General features: G+C 35.1%; 1 protein-coding gene across 2 annotated transcripts in view; it reads left to right on the top strand.

Moving 5' to 3' along the window:
• Positions 1–280: 280 nt before the first annotated feature.
• The window catches only part of LOC127064720 (protein O-mannosyl-transferase TMTC2-like), a 223,307-nt gene continuing 203,552 nt past the window's right edge, over positions 281–20,035 (top strand). For both annotated transcript variants that reach the window (XM_050996214.1, XM_050996223.1), the window contains exon 1: positions 281–542. In XM_050996214.1, the coding sequence (XP_050852171.1) occupies positions 457–542 (86 nt within the window). In that variant the 5' untranslated portion in view covers positions 281–456. The remainder of the gene's footprint in view (positions 543–20,035) is intronic.

Raw genomic sequence — 20,035 nt, 5'->3', positions numbered from 1 at the left:
GAAAAAGGTGTTGGGTCTCGCGAATTTGATCGTAATTTGTCAAGCGACACCGACATTCGTCCCGATCGAGCGACGTCTTTCCGGACATTCTCGGAGTGCCGGTCTTCGGTGGAACGTCCGCTGGACGTCTTGAGCGGCTTAATAAGGGTAGAATCAAGAAGGAGGAGGGGTGGAGGTGGTGCAGGTGGTGCTGGTGGTGGTGTTGGTGGTGGTGGAGGAGGAGGAGGAGGAGGAGGAGGAGGCGGGGGAGGAGGAGGAGGAGGAGTGGGAGGGGGAGGGGGAGCAGGAGCAGGAGGGAGAAACGGTAGGAAGAGGAAGAGAAGAGGAGGAGGAGGGGGAGGAGGAGGAGGAACTGGAGGAGCTGGAAGAGGAGGAAGGCCCGTGGACGTGCAACAAGTTAAGAAGCCGCCGTCGACGTCGCTGCAGCCGGCACCGTCGTCCTCGGCACGATGTGACATGGATATCCTAGCCGTAGCCTGCGCCCTCGTCGCGACGGCCCTCTACTGCAACACCCTGCAAGCGGGTTTCGTCTACGATGATCGGTGAGTGCCTCTTGCTTTGAATCAATCCACCCGTGCGATCCTTTCGCAGAACGAAGCGCGGCACTCGTCGTCTCTCTGCCAACACACCTCGAGCCACTTACTACTTCGATGCTCATATGGGTAGGGGTGACGAGGGCAAAGGCGGGAGAAACACGAACGATTATTTAGCCGTAGTTTATCGCGCCTTAATCGTGGAAATATTATCAAATCCATCTTCGATTTCTTCATCGTTACTAGTGTTATCTTTTGTTTGTACGTATATCGTCTTTCTTCTAATCGGTCTTTTTTTTTTTTATCATTTTTTTTCTGTTTCTGTAATTGTACTCTCGAAACCGATTTTCATAGGTAATACCATTTCAAGCTATTTATCGAGCTTTTTCGAGATTCTAACGAGACGATATATCTTTTTCATTGTTGGTACTGGGAAAGGGGCGAGACAAAATTTTGGTAAAGGGAAGTATCCAGGGTGGGATGAGTGTGTTGGTTGAAAAGCCCGCGCGTGACTCGCGCTTTAAAAGCTTTTACGAACGCGTGGACGGCGATTTATGTTACGTAATAACGCGGACCAAGCCCGACCGATTCGGCTGACAGATTTACGAAGTAATTTAGATAATCGTCGATGTGTTACGATGTAACAAGCTGAAGGCGACTTTGCGTTTATCGTATGCACCTCCACGATAAGGATTATAGTTCGCCGGCAAAAAACACCAAGAGGTATTTATCACGTCTCGATCTTTATTTTGCCCTGATTGCGAACGAATATTTATTTTTGTTTTGTACTTTTTCACTTTTTTATTTTTTTTTTTTTTTTCAAGGAGTAAAAATATAAACGTCCATCAGCCGATCGAGATGGAAAGCCATCGGATGATGCAAATCTCCGAAAGTGTTAACTACGAGTAAACGTTCTAACCCGATTTTACAGAACAACCAGAATAAATCGGATTTAGCTCGATTTAGACAGATTTAATTAGGTCAGGTATTATGATTAATGCTAATCGGTTAACGTTTGGTTTAGAATGTTTTTAAATAGTTTTATCCATCATTGATTTTTCACTTTTGAATTCGTTTATCTTGCAACGAGAATCGATTGCGAAAATCGTTATATATTACATAAAACATTCGTCTGTGTTCGGTTAAATATTATATTCTAACAAAGATTATATCGTTATATGAATTCTCACGATTTTCGTAGGTCGACCTTAACCTATCGCGCGTAAAGCGAAAGCGTCAAAACGTGTTGCGGATCCGAGATACCTCGAAGCTTCTCCTATGAAAAGCAAACACACGTTCACGAAGAGTACACAGGAATAATCGCAAATAAATTGCCTCGCTGTCGTTTGTTGTTCGAATTGATCTGAAAGGATGTATGAAATTTTCACTTCGTCGAGAGAAAATTTATTTTTCTCCTTCTTCCTTTCTTTCTTCTATTTTTTTTTCCCCGTTTTTTTTTTTATTTTCTCCCCCGTGGGATAGTTTCATCTCTCTCGTTAGAAATACCAAAGAAATTCGGGAACATAGTATAGAGATAGATAGTGTCGTTTGAAACATCTTTTCGAAGTATTCACAAGTGCTATCGCGTAGATAGGGATATGTAGAAAGAGAGAGAGAGAGAGAGAGAGAGAGAGAGAAAGAAAGAGTGAGAGAGATAGAGAATGGTGGGAATCGTATTGGTATAGGGCGCCATATAATCCAAAGTTACTCCCACGATGAGCGTCCTTAATCCAAAGCTCTCGAATTCTATGATACCAAATCCCGTAATTGAGTATTCTCTAATCTCTCGAGTATCGTATTCGGGGTTCCAATCGAGGCTCGACGACTAGCCCAACGTCCTTCGAAGGATTCGTCGTTATCGTCACTGAATGTAGTAACGAGAGAATCAGTGTTCTACGACGAAATATGTTTTAAGTTCTATCTTACTCTTCCAAGAAATTATTTAATTCTTAATTATTTGCAAATATTTTGATTGAAGCGTTTTAAAATGAATATCATTGTCCCTCTTTTTAACAAGATTATAAATGATATCGAAGGAATGTATATAAACGAAAACGAAGGATGTATCCTGATTTTGCGGTAATGTGGAAGAAGACGAGTATTGCTTTCGATAATTAAATATTTAATTATTGAATGAATTATTAAATTTTTTTGCTGAGTTCGGTCTTTCTCTTTCTTTATCTCTCTTTCTCTCTCTCTTTCTCTCTCTTTTTCACATACATGCGATGGATAAAGCAGTCACATATCGTCGACGTTCCCAATGGAGCCTTAAAACCAACGTAATAACTAAAAACGGTGGAGGGCATTAAGCCGAGATAATTTTTCATCCGTATCCGGCCCATTAGCGGAGCACCTCGTTCGATGCGCCAAGGCTTGAACCGTCCAATGCGCCCGTGGCGACCATAATCAAGTCGGGTCCAGTTATTAACGAGAGAACTCACCTACGTCTTTTTGTTTCTCCGTCTCTGCTTTTCTCTTCCTATTACACATATAGAGACACATACGCACATACACAGTTTCATCGACACTCAACACTTATGATTCATTTCTACCAATTTTCTCAGCTTGCTTTGAAAATATTTAACTAAAGGGCAATATAAAATCATTTTAAAAAATTAAAAAATTTCTATACCCGTTGTTTCGACGATAAGGATTAAAGTAAAACACGGTTCATACATGTTCGAATAAATATTGACAAAAAGAGAGTGAAACAGATTCGTAGATAATAAGCAGAAGATACTGAATAGTAGTAGTAGCGTAGCAGGTAGGGAAAGAGAGAAGAATGAAAGAGAGAGAAAGAGAGAGAGAGAGAGAGAGAGAGAGAGAGAAGAGCACAGCAAGTGGTTTATCCGGATCGTAGGTTTTACTTGGGAGTTTACTCTGTCGGGACTTTATTGCGGAGGCACGTTGGTACGTGCTAAAACTCATAGGATAATAAAGGGGCTGTATTTTAGTCCGGCATGTCGACCGCAATACCCGGGGAAAGAATACGGGACATATTTATCTGCTAAGGGCCTTCTTTTTTTTCTATTATACTTTCTCTCTCTCTCTCTCTCTTTCCCTTTCTTTGCGCTTGGGGGAAAGAGAACAATACTGTTGGACAAAGAAGTGAAAGAAGAAGAAGATATTGAGTGAGAAATAAGATGGTAAACAGGATGAAAAAAAAAGAAAAAGAAAGAGGGAGCGATACATACGTATATACAATATGTTATGTAAACACACACACGTATTATAATGTTATTATAATGTATATTTATTATACACACACACACACACACACACAATACAAAACAATATATAATATACAATGTACATATACACACACAAATATACATAGATAGAAAGGAAATAGATAGATGGAGAAGGAAGAAAAAGGAAAGTTGTGAGATGGTGGAAAGTTGGAATACTCTCTGTCTCTTGGAGCGACCTAATCTCGTAAACGAATACAAGTACGACATATCCGCATATACTTCTATCCATGTATGTATACACACAGACACACATATATATATACACATTTATATATATTGTATATATCTACGTATGCTTCCGTGAAAGTGCCCGTTGTCTTCTTCGTTGCACAGTCTCGTGTTGCACAGTGTACCGATGCAGTTACTGGGCGTTCATGTACGAGACGAGTTCGGAATAAGAAAAGTTGTAGGGCGAGGCTTAGCTTGTTCTCTTACTGTCGCTGAATAATACTACTGCGGCAGAAACGCGTTTTCCGCGGCACGAAATGTAAAGCATGGCATTACTATTTCAGCAAAGGCCACGTTCTCTCTGCCTTTCTCTCTCTCTCTCTCTCTCTCTCTCCCTCTCTCTTTCTTTCTCTCTCTCTTCCTGTATCTCTCTTTCTCTTTTTCTCTCGTCTCGCGACCGCTTTGCTTGAAACGTATGTAAATAATTTGTGTTTGCGAATGCTGAAGGGTTTCAGGAAAATTTATGAGGAACGATGGCGACGTGGACGCAAGTTCGTCGAGTACTTTTTCTCTTTCTCTTTTTTTTTATCCGTTCTAGATCGAACGAATTATACGATCCGATTTTGCCGAATTTTTTTCTCTTCTTCGATTCATTCGAAACGAACATCATGATGCCTTATTTTGCGAAAACAATTGGTCTATTAAAAATTGTCCTTGGAGAATTGCAAGGACATGCCTTTGGATGATTTATCTGGCGAGAGAATTTGCGTTCTGCGAAAGAGAAAGATGCATAGAGAAAGAGAAACAGTTGTTCGTGTAGAGCAAGAGAGAGAGAGAGAGAAATCTTGGGTAAGAACGATTAGTCGGATCTCGATTGAGTCGCATTGCGGCACAAAATGCAGCCCGCATTCTCTCTTCTATCCCAGCAGCGTGAAATGGATCTTGGAGCCGCGTGCGGAAATCCGCTCGTTGCTGTGTGCCTATCTCTATCACTCGTTCTCTCTCATACTTTCACGTTGTCGGTCGCAGCGCTTGACAATGCTTCTCCGGGGACAAGTTTAGAACGAAGGGGAGAATCGGGCCGACTGTGGCATAATAAATCTATCCTCTCGTCAGTCATGGATCCGTGTCTCGTACGATAGAAGTCCTGCGTTTTCACGTTCATCGTTGTTGTCCACGTTTTTGTCCTATGAGAAAAAGGAAATAGAGAAAGAGAGAGGTAAAGATAAATGGGTCGTTACGAATAAATTCCTTGGAAATAACAAATTTCCTTAAAATGTTCTTTTTTTTCTTTTAAATTAAACGTTATTCGTTGTGTTGCATATAATAATTGATATATATATATATTTATATATTAAAATATTTTATATATAATATTGTACGTATTAATACATTAATTTATTGTATTCGATCGAGACTAAAGTAACGTCAGAATTTCCAGTATTTTATATTTTAATAAATAACACGTTATTCAATATATTTAAATGAAAATTCATATTATTTATTATTCAAAATAGAAAATCCCTTATATTACTTATTGGTCGAATTGATAATTTAATGTTGTCAATGTAGTGGTCAGAATTTAGTCGTGGAAAAATAAGAAAAATATGAAAAAAGGGAAATTTGAAAAGATAAGGATATGGTTGCTAAAGTATCTTAATATTTCTAGTTACAATACTATTGAATAATAATAATGGTAATAAAATATAATAATAATAATAATAATAATGATATAATTATAATAATATAATGATAATATATTAACAATGATAAATATAATATAACATCTGTATGTGTATGTAAATGTATGTATGTGAGGAAAGATGGAGAGATAACATTGGCAAATAGATAGACGGAAAAAAGAGAGAAACAAAAGTAAAAAGAATTATGAAGAACAATCAGAAGAACAAAGTGAAATCGGCAGGTGCTAATGCGTATCATTTGCTTCATTCCCGAAATTCTTGCATTTCCAGGGTATATACATGTATTGGTTTATTCGTATAAAAAGTGCGTATGTATAAAAGCAACTTCAACGCATACAATGACAACGACCTGTGGCCGAAGCAACGGCTGCGCGCGAATTCTACCGCATCTGGCTCCGCATGCATTTATCCTAGGATCGAACGCGAGGCTCGATGCGCTTTATCACGCTCTGGAAAATGCATGGAAATGCGTGAGAGAGAATACGGAGAAAGAGCAGTTCGGAATGTATAATTAGAAATATTTTGGCTCATTGCATACGTTGCAATTCGAAAATAATTTTTTTTATTTTATACTTTCTTCTTTTCTTTTTCGAAAACATCGAAATATTTTATATAATACAACATAATGCAATTTCACTCGAATAACAGAATGTAAAACATAGTTATACAAATCTTCTTTCATGTTAATTCGCGAAACGATCATTCAAACGTCACGTTACTTTGTAATCACGTATTTGTAAGGAAATATTTGACATAGAAGGATGAGAAAATCGTAGAAGGTTTTTGTATAATTCGCCTCATTCGAGTGAAGAACGAGGTAAAACGAGAAGTGTTTTTCGTTCAGATTTTCTCTTTCGCATTTGCATATTATTCGTAGAGTGTGAGAGTGGGAGAGAAGCGGGAGAGAGAGAGAGAGAGAGATCGAGGGTGATTGCCATTGCAACACCGGTCGCATAGTAGTAGTAGTAGTAGTAGTAGCGACAATGGTTGCATCGAAACTTCCGATCTGTAGGTACCTACGACATTGTTATAGACAAGTAGTTACTCAGCTGACGGAAAGTTCAATAGCTTTAATCAGCAAAAGTTACATTTCACCGAAAGTTCAGTCATACGTCTAATTGATTACGCGTTGCGATCATACACACACTGGAATAACTTTGGCTCTCGATGGCTTATAGATTGTGCGATTGAATCTACTCGTGTTTAGATGGAAGTAAACTTTCAATTCGTGTTGCGATTTCACGAGTTCACACTTTACTCCTATCTTTATCTTTTCATTATCTTGTGATACCTATTTAGAATTTTATTTTCTTTACAATAGAAAATATATATTGTATGTACTTATCTAACAGATACCAAACTTATGTGTTTAGAATATATTACAAGTTTACACTTTATATTCCATACATCCCATTCTGTATATTCGTTGTCTTCTGATTATATTTGCTTTTTGATAGAACGTATCAAAATTTGCGTACATATGTACGCATATATATATATATATATATATATATATAAATATAAATTCATACACGTATATACATATGTACGAACGTACGTTTAGACATGTTAGAAGTTTTCTCTCTCTCTCTCTCTCTCTCTTCTCTATGTTTTTGTTCAGTGTACGAGATTGGCACCCACATAGAATTGAAACAAATCGACGAGAACTGCAATATATGTATATACATCGTCCGTGTTTTTATGCTCGTTTGCTTTTCTTCGTATAACGTTCTCTTTCTTTCTTTAGCATCACAATAGAAACGTGAAATAGTGATATCAAAGTCCCCTTTTTGTCCGGCACTTTGATAAATTAAAGGTAGGAATTCTATCGATCATTAAGGTCATTTACTTGAGAACAGTAAGAAACTGTCCTCTTTCTACGAAAGAATTTTTTTTCTATCATCATTTTTTGTCCGACTTCGTATCGGTAAATAAATCTTACTGATAGATTAACAAAACTAAAAATATAAATTATCGTATTATTTTAATAAAGCATTACGTTAACATAGCGATCGTTGTACTTAGAATCATTTCGTAACATTCCAATTTGAAAATAAAAATTTAAACTTAAATTACTATCAGGACATTTTAAAATAAATTTCATCCGTTTTAAGTCATATACCATCTTTTTTCATCTCGTTTAATCTCATCTTTCTCTCTCTCTCTCTCTCTCTCTTTTTCTATTTATCTAAGATTTCTCGTGAATTGTTAAGACGATCTCTAGCCCTCCTTCCATCCTCAGGAAACTGTTACGTCGGAGCTGTGAAACTGCGAGACGCTATGTCGAGCGTTAATAGTTGCCGTAGAAAATGTGTGTGTGAGAGAGAGAGAGAGAAGGGATGAGGAGAGGGGCGAACGAAAGATAGGTTGACGGCAAGATAGAAGGGGAGTCAAGCGAAATAGCAAATCCTCAAACAAACGGTGGCTGGAAGGAGCAGAGCGCGTGCTCAAGAGGAGAGAGAAAGAGAGAGAGAGAGATAGAGACAGAGATAGAGAGTCTTTACGAATTGAGCGAGCTTAGCAGTGGATTATCTTTGCTGTATATAGCTTAACACATAGTTCGCCCATATGCTCGATAGTAAAGAGCCATGTGAATTATGTTCTAATGGTTTATATGTATTTCTTCCTCGATGTACTGATATCGAGAGGAAAAGAATGAAAAAGGGAGAGAGAGAAAGAAAGAAAGAGAGAGAGAGAGAAAGAGATATAAAGAAGAGAGAAAAAGAATGTGTACATCTAATCTCTAACGTACCTAGTTTCTGTTCTCTTAACGACGACGTGTTGGATGTTCTCTCATCGCATGCACGCATAACTATGTTAGCACATCAAGTACCAAGGAAAGTTACCAACGTTGAAAGTGAAGTGTTTAACGGATCACAAGGTGAAGTTAGAAGAGAAGCAGCATTTATCTCGAGTATGCCGATATTATAATAATTTATGTTAATCTTAACTATATATATGTATGTACTTACTTTGTTTCGACTTCTATAGGTATCAAATCGAGTTTAAAAGTTTCCGAAGATCCTGTTTGGCCGTCTCGAAACAAACTTCCTTTACGTGAACGGTGACTTCACGTAAGATGATGATCGACGGTTTGGTGCAAACAAGAAACTGTCTTTCTCTCTCCCTCTCTCTATCTATCTATCTATATGTCTCTTTGTCTCTCTCTTTCCCTCTCCCTCTCTCTCTCTCTCTCTCTCTCTCTCTCTTTACTACGAGGAAGTTCACCAGAGTCGAGATTGATTCCAGTTTACCTACGCTTTAGTAAATTGTAGTTTGGTCGAGAACGAGGAGAATTTGCGGTTAGGAGTTTAACAGTGTATTAAAAATTGTTGCTGTTTACTTAATCTGTCGCCGAGGCCACAACGAGAGTTTCTACACTGCTCTTTACTCTCGTGTGCGTCTACTCAATTTACTACGTAATATACCACTAAGCTTTGTCGGATAGTAAAACGAAACTTTTTACTCTTCCGATAGGTTATATATATGTGTGTGTGTATATGTTGCTCCTTGTGAACGCGATAACAATACGTGTTGTTTTCTTTTTTTTTTCTTTTCCCATGTGTTGTATAATCGATTAAAAAACGAGCTTGAGTTACTAGAACGAATTTAATTATCCCCGCGTCTTATTAGTTATTAGCTTTGTTAAAGTAAAAAAAAACGACGTCTAAAAAATGTATCCTCGAGTGAATGACTTTGCTCGTTCATCGATAGAAAATGTTTACTCTTAGACACCTTATTATTCCTAAGCGAGTATAAATATATCAATCGGCTTTTTCTCGCTACTAGAGCGTACCTTCCTTTCGCCATTATCCGCTCTCGTTGTTATAGATACGACGAAGACACGAAGGTATGAAGACTCTTCGATTTATTCATCGCAAGTAGATAAATGTGTATGAGGAGGAACGATACGACTAACAGCCATGACCCTTTTACTTACTTGAATCGCTATTTAAAAAATTAATCTAAAAATTTTCTATTCTTCCTTCTCCAGATTCCTGTTAAAATAAAATCCTGTTTTCGTCGATCATATAACGAGACTGTTGAAAGAGAAAAAGAAGAAAAAAGAAATCATTTTAATTGTGATTAAATTCATATGGGAATGCCTGTACGAGATGGAAATGTTACAATATTACGTAAAATATCGAGAGTTATAGAGAACAAGTCGGTGAATTTTTGTTCGTGCATATCGAGTATTGTTGAAAGAAGAAAAGAGAAAAAGAGAAGAAAAGAGAGAGAGAGAGAGAGAGAGAGAGAGAGAGAGAAAGAGAGAGAAAAAGAGAGTGAGAAAGAGATAAAACGACGTTGAAAATTGACGATGGAAAATCATGACGATAGCGTTATTCGTTTGTGAAGGGAGAGAAAAGAGGCAGAGAATCTATAAATAGAAAAGCACGCGGAACGCATTCCGCACTCCGATCGGATTAATCGGCAAAAAAGCCTATTGTTCCGTCATCGAACCGAAGGCTGACTGACCAACCAACCAACCACCCACCCATCCACCCACCTACCTTCGTACTGTACGAAGTAATCGAACAAACGAGTTTATAGCGAAACAAACGTCGTGTCGTCCCATACTTCTCTTTTTTCCATGGGTTTTCTATACCTTTCTCATGTTTTCTCCCATGGATTACCTACTAACAGAGTTATGTATGTATTTGTTTTGTGATAACAGTCGACAAAGACGATACTACTACGTACTCGTTTGTATCTATATACGTAATAATGGTTATATAGAGTGATATTTGTATGAGTTCGTTGGATTCCTGTCAGTCATATCGAATATTTCCTCCATTCGTACATTCGTCCTTGCAAACTGTATATTAAAGTGACCGATCGCTTCGAACTCGGTCGTACGATTGAATATAATTGCATTACTCTGGATATTCGTTCGTCAGTTATAGACAGAGTGGAAAAGAGAAAACGACAAAGTTATATATATATATAGAATGTATCAACTGACTTTTGCCGATCGAAAGTTTTCTTTGTATAGAAATACTATATTGTGTTTTGTGAAATCGCAAAAGAAAGTTCTTCACTTTTTCTTATTTTTTATAAAGATAGAAATATTAAACATTCGTTGAATACATCAATAAGAATAGCATATACTTAATTATATCGAAGGTAGTATCGATTGGTTTTACGATAATTTCTTTACGAATAATTCGTTTTGCATGGTTTGACAAAAAATATTCCCTTTAGTGCTGTATTAGATTTATCGTGTATTTTGATTACTAATTCTCTTTACGATGAATTTGTATATCTCGCGTCTCTTTATACTGGTCTTTGATATTTCGTGAAATGTAATAATAGCAAAATATTCCCGATCGATGATCGTAATGCTCACTACTACAGAAGAAACGTATGTGTATGTTTCGAAAAGGAAAACAAAAAACGAGAAAGAAAAACAATTCTACGAAATCGCTTTCTTGGAAAATTAGATCGTCGCGTTTGTTTAGTATCCTTATATTTGTCCTTGTTATTCGAGATCGGTATGTTAGTCTCTACCAATGTTTATGTAAATTTAAAAAAAACAGAATACAAATTCTTTACTTCATATAATCAGATTTCTCTAATTCATTTAATCGTTTATCTCTCGACGTTACTTGGAGTACAAATTCGATTTTGTTTTCTTATATAAGACAAAAGAAAAGATCTAATCGTTTTTCGATAGATTGTTTTAATAAAAGAAAATACACGCATTTGTATATATACGCACACGTATCCACCACATACGAGCGCGCGCGTCATACAAAGAAAGAAAAAAGTTTATAAAGAAATCAAAGCGTCAAGCAAATATTTGCTATTCCTTACGATCGTGTTCTCTCGTCACGGCAAGTCGAATTCTATGTAAGGGAAAATCAAATAGTCGTTCACCGTTAGTTCCAGCGAACCACAAAACCAGTCGATATCGTTCGTACTTACGTATCTAGCTATGTGCGTATTTGAATTGTACGATTTGGTATGTGCTAGAGTCGAAAGTCGATGTGTAGGTGGTGGCCCAGCCTCGAAGTCGACGTACGTACTTGAAATCGTACGGCATTGTCCGCTCACATTTTCTACGAAATAAGTCCAACATCAATGTGGAAATGGGACGCTCGGTAATGGAAGTCCTTTTCTACCTTCTACCTCTCTCTCTCTCTCTCTCTCTCTCTCTCATTCTCTCATTCTCTCATTCTTCTCTTTCTCTCTCTTTCTCTCTATCTTCTTTTTCTCTCCTCTCTCTTTCCATGACCGAGACGCTCAGTAGATGCGAAATCGATGCCAGTGCTAGTACCGGAACGTGCCTGTGCAAAAAACGAATCCGAGCCACGTTATAACCCCCTGGCACTCGGAATCGCCCAAGTGAGACTGCAGCTGGGTGGAACATTACGCGTGATGTAGCGGTTATTCCACCCTGTGCTCGTGCGAACGATCGTCTACAGTCTCGTCTATACCTTCTACTTTTCTTTTTATAATCTTTTTTTTTCTTTCCCTTTGCGTGCGAACGTGTAGATTGTCTCGAGTGTTCTAAAGTCTGTATTAAAAATGAAATCAATAGATCAAAGCTGTTAATAAAATAGAATATATCAATGAAATCTATTGAAATATCTTCGTACGATTTTTCTCGATTTAATATACAAAAGATTTATTACTACGTATATTATGTAAATAATATTTGTTTCATTTACATGTTCCTTGATTAGAATCGTATTGATTTTTTGCATGCTGCGTGTAACGTGAAAATATTTATTGTTATTAAATGAAATATAAATTACCTATGATTAAATATACCGTTGTATCGTCAATTGAGTTCAATTTTAACTGAATGTTTTATTATATCCTATTCCGTATACAGATATGTGGGTGTTTGTGTGTATGTGTGTGTGATAAGATGAACAAGTTTCCCTCTTATCACCAAATAAAATCAGCCCAGATGATCCTTAGGTCATTACTCTTATCCACGATGATCGTTCCAATAGTAGAGCTAGGTAGACCCTCTCTTGGCTCATCTTCCCTCTTGACGACTCTTAGCGAGCCCGTATATGAGCAGATTGCTCGAAGAAATTCCTACTTGTTCTTCCTCTCTTTCTTTTTTTCCTTTTTTTTCGTTTTATGTCTTACGAAAGTAGGAAAAAGAGATGGATGAAGAACGTGGGGAAGGATCCTTCGCGTAAAATCGCGTTTTCCGAATCGTTACGTCAAATGGAAGATAGAAAAGAAGGAGAGAAGAAGAAAAGGAAAAAAAAGAAAGGAAAAAAAAGAAGAAAAGAATGAAAAGAGAAAAGAGAAGAGAAAGAAAAGGTGGCGGAGAAAAGTGCGGGACCTACTACGATCGTCTTTAAAACTGAGAAAGAGGGGTGTGGAGAAGGATCGAAGACAGATAACGCGATTTCGTCTTTCGACGTTTTCTCGAGATTCTCTTTAGAACAGTGGAAACTACTACCGGCATGCTTTTGACAAAGTTTCCTATCAGAAAGCTTAAAAGCGTCCGCGGATTTACCGGAGCAATGATTCTCTCTCTCTTTCTCTCTCTCTCTCTCTCTGTTTCTCTCTCTCTCTCTCTCTCTCTCTCTCTCTCTCTCTCTCTCTCTTTCCCTCTCTCCATTTCTGTCTCACTCGCTATCTCTCATTTCGAATTGGTTCAGTGGTCCACCGCCAGCATCCACCAAGAACACGCCACCACGTTCGAAGCAATTTCATTCGCATAGTTCGTCGATTCGACGCGATCGACTTAACTCATTATTACCTGTCGTGAAACGTTTAAATCTCGATCGTGGTTCCTGGTAGTCGCCATAATGGCATCGCGATATAGTCGCATGACGGCACTGCATTTACGCGCGATGTAAACTCGCATAATGCTGTCACTCATATCGGTAATGTAGCACTGTTTCACGTTCCGATAGGGCGCAGAGATAATTGTTTCGGGACGGGCAATCGTGCGGCTTTGATATTTCCTCATTGGTTCTATTAATCGTTAGGAAGTGCAATTGCCCTTGTTATTTTGAACTCATGTAATCCTAAATGTTTTATATTTTAATTTACCGAATAAATAAAATAACGTTTAATTATCCGAAGGTTAATATTTTCTAAGTAAAAGCTATAGTTGTAATTAATATATTATAGTTATATTAGGTCTACTGAAAAGTTTGTATATATATTTCTTTTTAATATTTGCTTATCTTATCGAATGCCTTACACCCTAACCATTATATTATTTATTTATTAATAATTCTCAAATATGAAATTAATATGAATGATATTACGACGATCTACTAGAAATGTTCAGTTGCCAATCTGAAAGATTCTGATTGAATAAATGACAAACTTTTTTTTTTATCAGTTTAGTATTACCATGTACCTTTTCTCTTCTTCCCTTTTCTCACAAATTTAAGTGATTAGAACACGTAATGTAATATTGTGATAAGCTGGCACCGTCTAGCCGTCTCGCCGTCTCCCAACAAAATCGGATTACGGATCTCTGAATGTCTCCCATATCATTTCGCATAATTTTATACTTCTTTCGTAATCCTTCTAGTTACAGTTACCCACCTTCTCATATTACGTTACGTTAGAAAGACAGTACCAAAAGATTCGCTCTGATTCTCGTAAAAGACGAACCTTCTTTCCGTTACATTCTACCTACAACTTTACTTATCCACTTTATTTTCTTTATATATTTTACATTTAATCATTAGACCTTTTCTTTCTTTCTCTTTTTTTTTTTATCAATGTAAGTATTTCTCTTCCTAACATCTTTTTATTCGCACCTTCATCATCAACTTTTTCTACTTACTTTTTTTTTCTTACTATTACAAATACTCGTTCTTGGACTTTCTAATGACGTGTTAGCGAAAGAAAGAAAAAAGAAATAAAGAGAGAGAGAGAGAGAGAGAGAGAGAGAGTCCATTAAATTCGAAACGTCCACCATCCTACGTGAAAAAGCGATGCACGAGAGACATTTCGTACATACGGAAACTCGTACGGCGTAGAGCATGACGGGTGGGAAATTACACGGAATTAACACGGAGGATTGTTTGTAATAAAGATTAATAGCAGGCTTTGTAACGACTGCGTTTGATACCGCCCGCACCGATGCTCGACTCTCCCTCCCTTCCTCGCAACACTTGTCCCTTCTCATTCTCTCTCCATCTCTCTTCTTTTGTCTCTCTCTTTCTCTCCTTCTCTCTCTCTCTCTCTCCCTCTCTCTCTCTCTCTTTCTCTCTCTCTCTCTTTCTCTCTTCCTCCCTCTCTATACAAGCCTGAATGTTGTTGTGTAATCAACGAAACGAACAGAGACCGTCTGACAGTGCAGGGAGGAGGACCTACTGCTCCGGTAGCGTGTAATTCGTAATTCTGCACAGTGCATTATTTTCCGCTCTGTCGCTTCCCCTCTTTCCACATTCATGCATTGTCGTTCATACTTCTCCCTCTTCTTTCGCTTTTTCACCTTTTTCTATATTCTCCATTTCTCTCTTTCTCTCTCTCTCTCTTTCTCTTTCTCTATCTTTGTATCTCTCTCTCTCTCTATGTCGTTCTTTTTACGAGATATAAAAGTGTTACAGGACCTAGTTGTTAAATGCTTAAGAGTACAAATTAAAAGATATATATGTCATCCACATTTTTCAACATTGCTCAAGGGCAATGTTATTTTATTTTCTTGAAAAATATAATGGAGGAGTATGGTTTGACAAAAAAATTTGTTTTCTTGTTTTATAACATCGCGATGGTAAAAATTTGTTGTTATTAGTCAGCATTTCAGCAAATTATGAAACGATTGTTGTCTAATTAGGGTAACTTCGAATAAAATGATGACCTTGTGCGTGAGACGACTCGGTTCTATCTTTCCTGAGTATAATACGATTTTTAGATATTTTTAATGATAGGACTAACAATTTTTAACGAAACTCATAAATAATACTTTTCGGGTTATGTTTATAATCGTACGATGAGATATTGTTGTAACATTATTGAAAAAACGATTGAGTCATCACTTCCTGACTCTCAAGGATAGTTGATACATTGTAAAATTATACATTGTTACGTTTTTACGATGTAAACCTAGTTGCTTACGGAAATGATTCACTTTTATTTATTTTTAAATGAAGGACAACAACCAAAACAATAAATATCTTATGTAACCGAAGAAGATACAATGAAAGTTAGAGAATATGTTTCACTTGATTCACTTGTTCGCAAATAATTAATAAAAAGATTCTGGTGACAGATACGTTATACACGATCCTGCATAAAATTCACAGCACGTTATCGGGTGTAATTCAACGAATTAGAAAACCTAAGAGACATTTTTTCAAGCAATTGTAGTAACAAAATATGTTAAAAATGTCGGAAAATCCAAGCGTATAAACGTAAACGTATAAACGTATCTTTAGGGAAGATTCGTCTTCGGATGAAAATATTTCAGATTTTGTACTCTAAGAATCTGAAGAAAGTTTTGAGGAAGAAGATAATGCTGGATGGATCGGGTGTATAGCAGCAATACAGCTATATATCGAAACAAGACAACTGGATTCGATGTGTGAGATGCGATAAGTGATTTCACGAAGAATGTTCAACATTTTTGGATTTATGTTATCTCTGTAGGAAAGTTTTATGTGAGCAAACGAAATAATTTTTCTTTCTGTTATCTTCGAAATCTTTTTTTTTTTATTTGGAACATGACAACTTGAATCATGGATGAAATGGTTTTTTGCATGGGAAATAATCTTTTTTTTTTCTTTACAAAGATTCACTCTTATTTTTCAGTATAATAATTTTTCAAGTATCTATTTTTATATTTTTATTTTATCGATTACTAATGAAATTTACAATGAACTGAAGTTTTAAAGTAAAACAGACCATCACTTCTCAAATTACTTGCTGAATAATTGAAGGAAATAAAAAAATCTAAAATTACGTATAACGTAACACATATAAAAAAAATTAATTCTTATGGAGTAAATAAAAAGTAATAAATTATTAATTAATTTTTTCCTGCAATCATAATTTATCTGTGATGTGAAAATTACTGTCTAATTGCACATATAGTAACTATAATTTCACTTACAATTTTCAACTAGTTGGCAATGTTTTTATATAATACAAATATTAAATTTCACATCATTATAAATATAACATTGCTTGTTATAATAAAAATGTTAAGGCAAGCAATGTAGGTAATTAATTAAAGCTTCTTGGTAAATTGAAATATAAAATTTTTATAAAAGATAAAGGAAAGGTTTCAAATAATTGGAATACAATGTATCGATTATTTATATATAATTATTTATTGTAATTAACTTATTGTGATGGAAAAAAAAAACCTCTAAAAACTCAGAGGAATTCAATAATATTTGATATTTAAATAAATAAGTTTTATATACGAAAATGAAAAAATTTTGATATTTTATATGTATATCTAATTTAAAATCAGTTCAATGATTATACTGTAACATTTTCTCATAAACAAGATATATACTTGACAATTTTTGATCAAAACCTTTTCGAAATAAATGACTATTGTAAATTTATAAACGATGAGGAAACGAGTTATTAATTATTAATACTTTTAAAAAATGTATTATTATATTAGAACTAATTAACATTTATTATTAATTATAAATTTGTTAATCGATTCTTATTATATTTTGCTATTCAGTATTTTATTTTTACTAAATACTGTTATGTATTACCAACACTTATGTATATCTGTTAGCTGATACAAATTCAGTTTATTCCGTTTGAAATTTCTCTTACGTCAAATTTTCTTTCATTAACACAGCGTGTACGTACGTTCGTACTGGAATGCGAGCTCCGGAGTCTGAGATTACAAATGGAAAATTGTACGATGTGTAAATAGTGTGGGTGAAAAGGAAGTTTCTCAAAAACCGTGCCAGGGAAGATTGCAAATTATGCGACTGATTCAAATTCTTTCCGAGACTAGATATGTATATAAAGTCCAGAATTTAAATGAGTATACTTAAAGAATGGTAGTTACCTCTAAGGAAAAATAACAGTTCTTTTCTATTTTTTTTTGTGTTTTCTTCTATGTTTTTACTGTTCTTTTTTTTTTAATGAATATAAGTAGGTACCATAATAAGAAACTTTTTCCAAAAGTTTTATTTTTCTTATAGACGTATTAAATCATATATAAACAATTCAAATCTCTTTCTCTCTCTCTCTCTCTCTCTTTCTCTTTATCTCATTAAACATATTCCATCATATATAACTTCATAACGTATATAATCATATCTTTTTACTTGGAAATATTTTTAAATAAATAAATTGTCAAACATAGATAAATATTATCAAATATTTCTACTTTGAAATAATTACATATCTACACGTACATGTATGTGTGCACGTAGATATATATTTTCATTCTAGAAATCTTCCACATATGAAATGTTTTTCCAATGTCACCGCCATTTAATATTAATAATGTAATCGTGAAAGCTTCGGTATTAGAAACGTTGTCACGTCTTCGGGTTCTGTGGCCCATTAGATCGTCGTCGTGGAGACCACTATGATGTTAGAGGACGAAGATAATTAAACCACGAACCTACGACGTTCGTTCCTTCCTTCCTTCCTTTCTTCCTTCCTTCCTTCCTTCCTTCCTTCCTTCATCCTCGTTCTCGTTTTCCTGTTGACGTCTCGATTACTTACACCTCACGCCATGCCAAGAATGAGAATTTAAGACGTAAGCAATCTTTCGACGAATACGAACAAAAAATTTCGTTTAACCCTTTTCATTCCTAACGCTGACTATAGTTGATATCCTTGCAAAAGCTTGAAAATACTAACGTTGACTATAGTCAACGTTTTTATAATGATCGCGTAATACTAACTATGTAGAGTTTATAGTCAACAACCTGATTATGGTTTTAATTAAGTACCAAAAATACAACTCTTTTACGATTTTTTTTATTTATTTTTTCATCTTGCACACAATGTAAATATTTATATAATAAGTATTAAAATGAAAATTTCTTGGTAACGTCATAATGTTTACTCGTAGAGGATTTTTTCATAGAGAAGAAGTATATTTGCAGTCACGTGCATCGTAAAAAACGGTATGATATATCCTGTCGAAATATCGTTTACTCGAGAAAATGTGAATATTTTTTATTATGTGGATCATAAAAATAATATAATCCATAATATATAAATCTACATAAATATATAAAAGCATGGAAATTGCATATAAATCCTTGTTATTTTATCGATTGTAATATATACTTTTGTTGTTTTTTTCTTTTTTAATTTCATTAGATAATGTTATTTAATTTTTTTATAGCGTTAGAAGCGTTTATAATGTTTATTACGTTTGGAACATTAATTTTGAATATTTTCTATATGTATACACACACAAACATATGTATATGTATATATTTAATATGCGAAAACATATATATCTATATACGGACAATAAATGTGTACTGTAATACATCGTTGAATTTAATTACTTCATAAACGATTTCTAGTCATCTATTTCCTTTTGTATCATGTGTATATGTGGTATAGAGTATTGAGGACAAAAATGAATTGAGATTGAAACAAATAATAATTAACGATCGATAAGCGACGATTTAATAGAGAATTTTCTGTGAAATTTTCTTTTCATTTTTAATCTCGCAGTATAATATAAATTTTTAATAAACAATAACTTGATAATACGTTCCGTTCTTCAAAAAGATGATATAATTTTGTATAGTATATAAGTACGCCTATTATATATGTACGTCCTTAACGTCTTTAACGATTGTTGAAAGTTTGTGGAACTCATCTATCGACAACTCGCAGTTATATATTTGTAATAAATGGTAAACACGAAAAGATAAACAAATTGTGTCGTTTTGTAAACAGTCAGTCGTCGGCCAGCGATCAAATGTTCGACTAGGTAATATTATTCCGTAAATATATCGTTCGATATTTTATCATAGAAATTGGTAAATACATTGACAGGTAGTTTATTCTTTTAGAACGAAACAATTATTAAATAAATTTATAACATAATCGTACTCGTAAATATCTGCATCTACCGTGTGATTATAATTAATAATAGATTAAAGGGATTAACGTAAGTTATTCTCGTTGTAATAAAATAATATAAGCGTATTATTAAAATAATTAAACGTTTCACAGAAAATTTTGTTCTGTTATCGCTATCTCTTTCTTTTTTCCTATTTTTTGTTTTTTTTTAGGGAAATGCAAGTACGAATTTTTATATCTATTTCTATTTTTACATAGTATTAAGGTCGTCGAAAATTTATCGATAGCATACACGTAACTAGTGTTGGGTCAAGTCAAATTATATATAGAATATCATTGGTGCAGGAAACACTTCGTAATAATTTGTCGTTTACGATCGACGTCATCATCGAGTAGCAGATAGCATAAA

This window comes from Vespula vulgaris, chromosome 1, assembly GCF_905475345.1.
Source record: "Vespula vulgaris chromosome 1, iyVesVulg1.1, whole genome shotgun sequence".
NCBI lineage: Eukaryota > Metazoa > Arthropoda > Insecta > Hymenoptera > Vespidae > Vespula > Vespula vulgaris.
The sequence above is the reverse complement of the archived record's forward strand: the minus strand, read 5'-3'. Positions and strand labels throughout refer to the sequence as shown.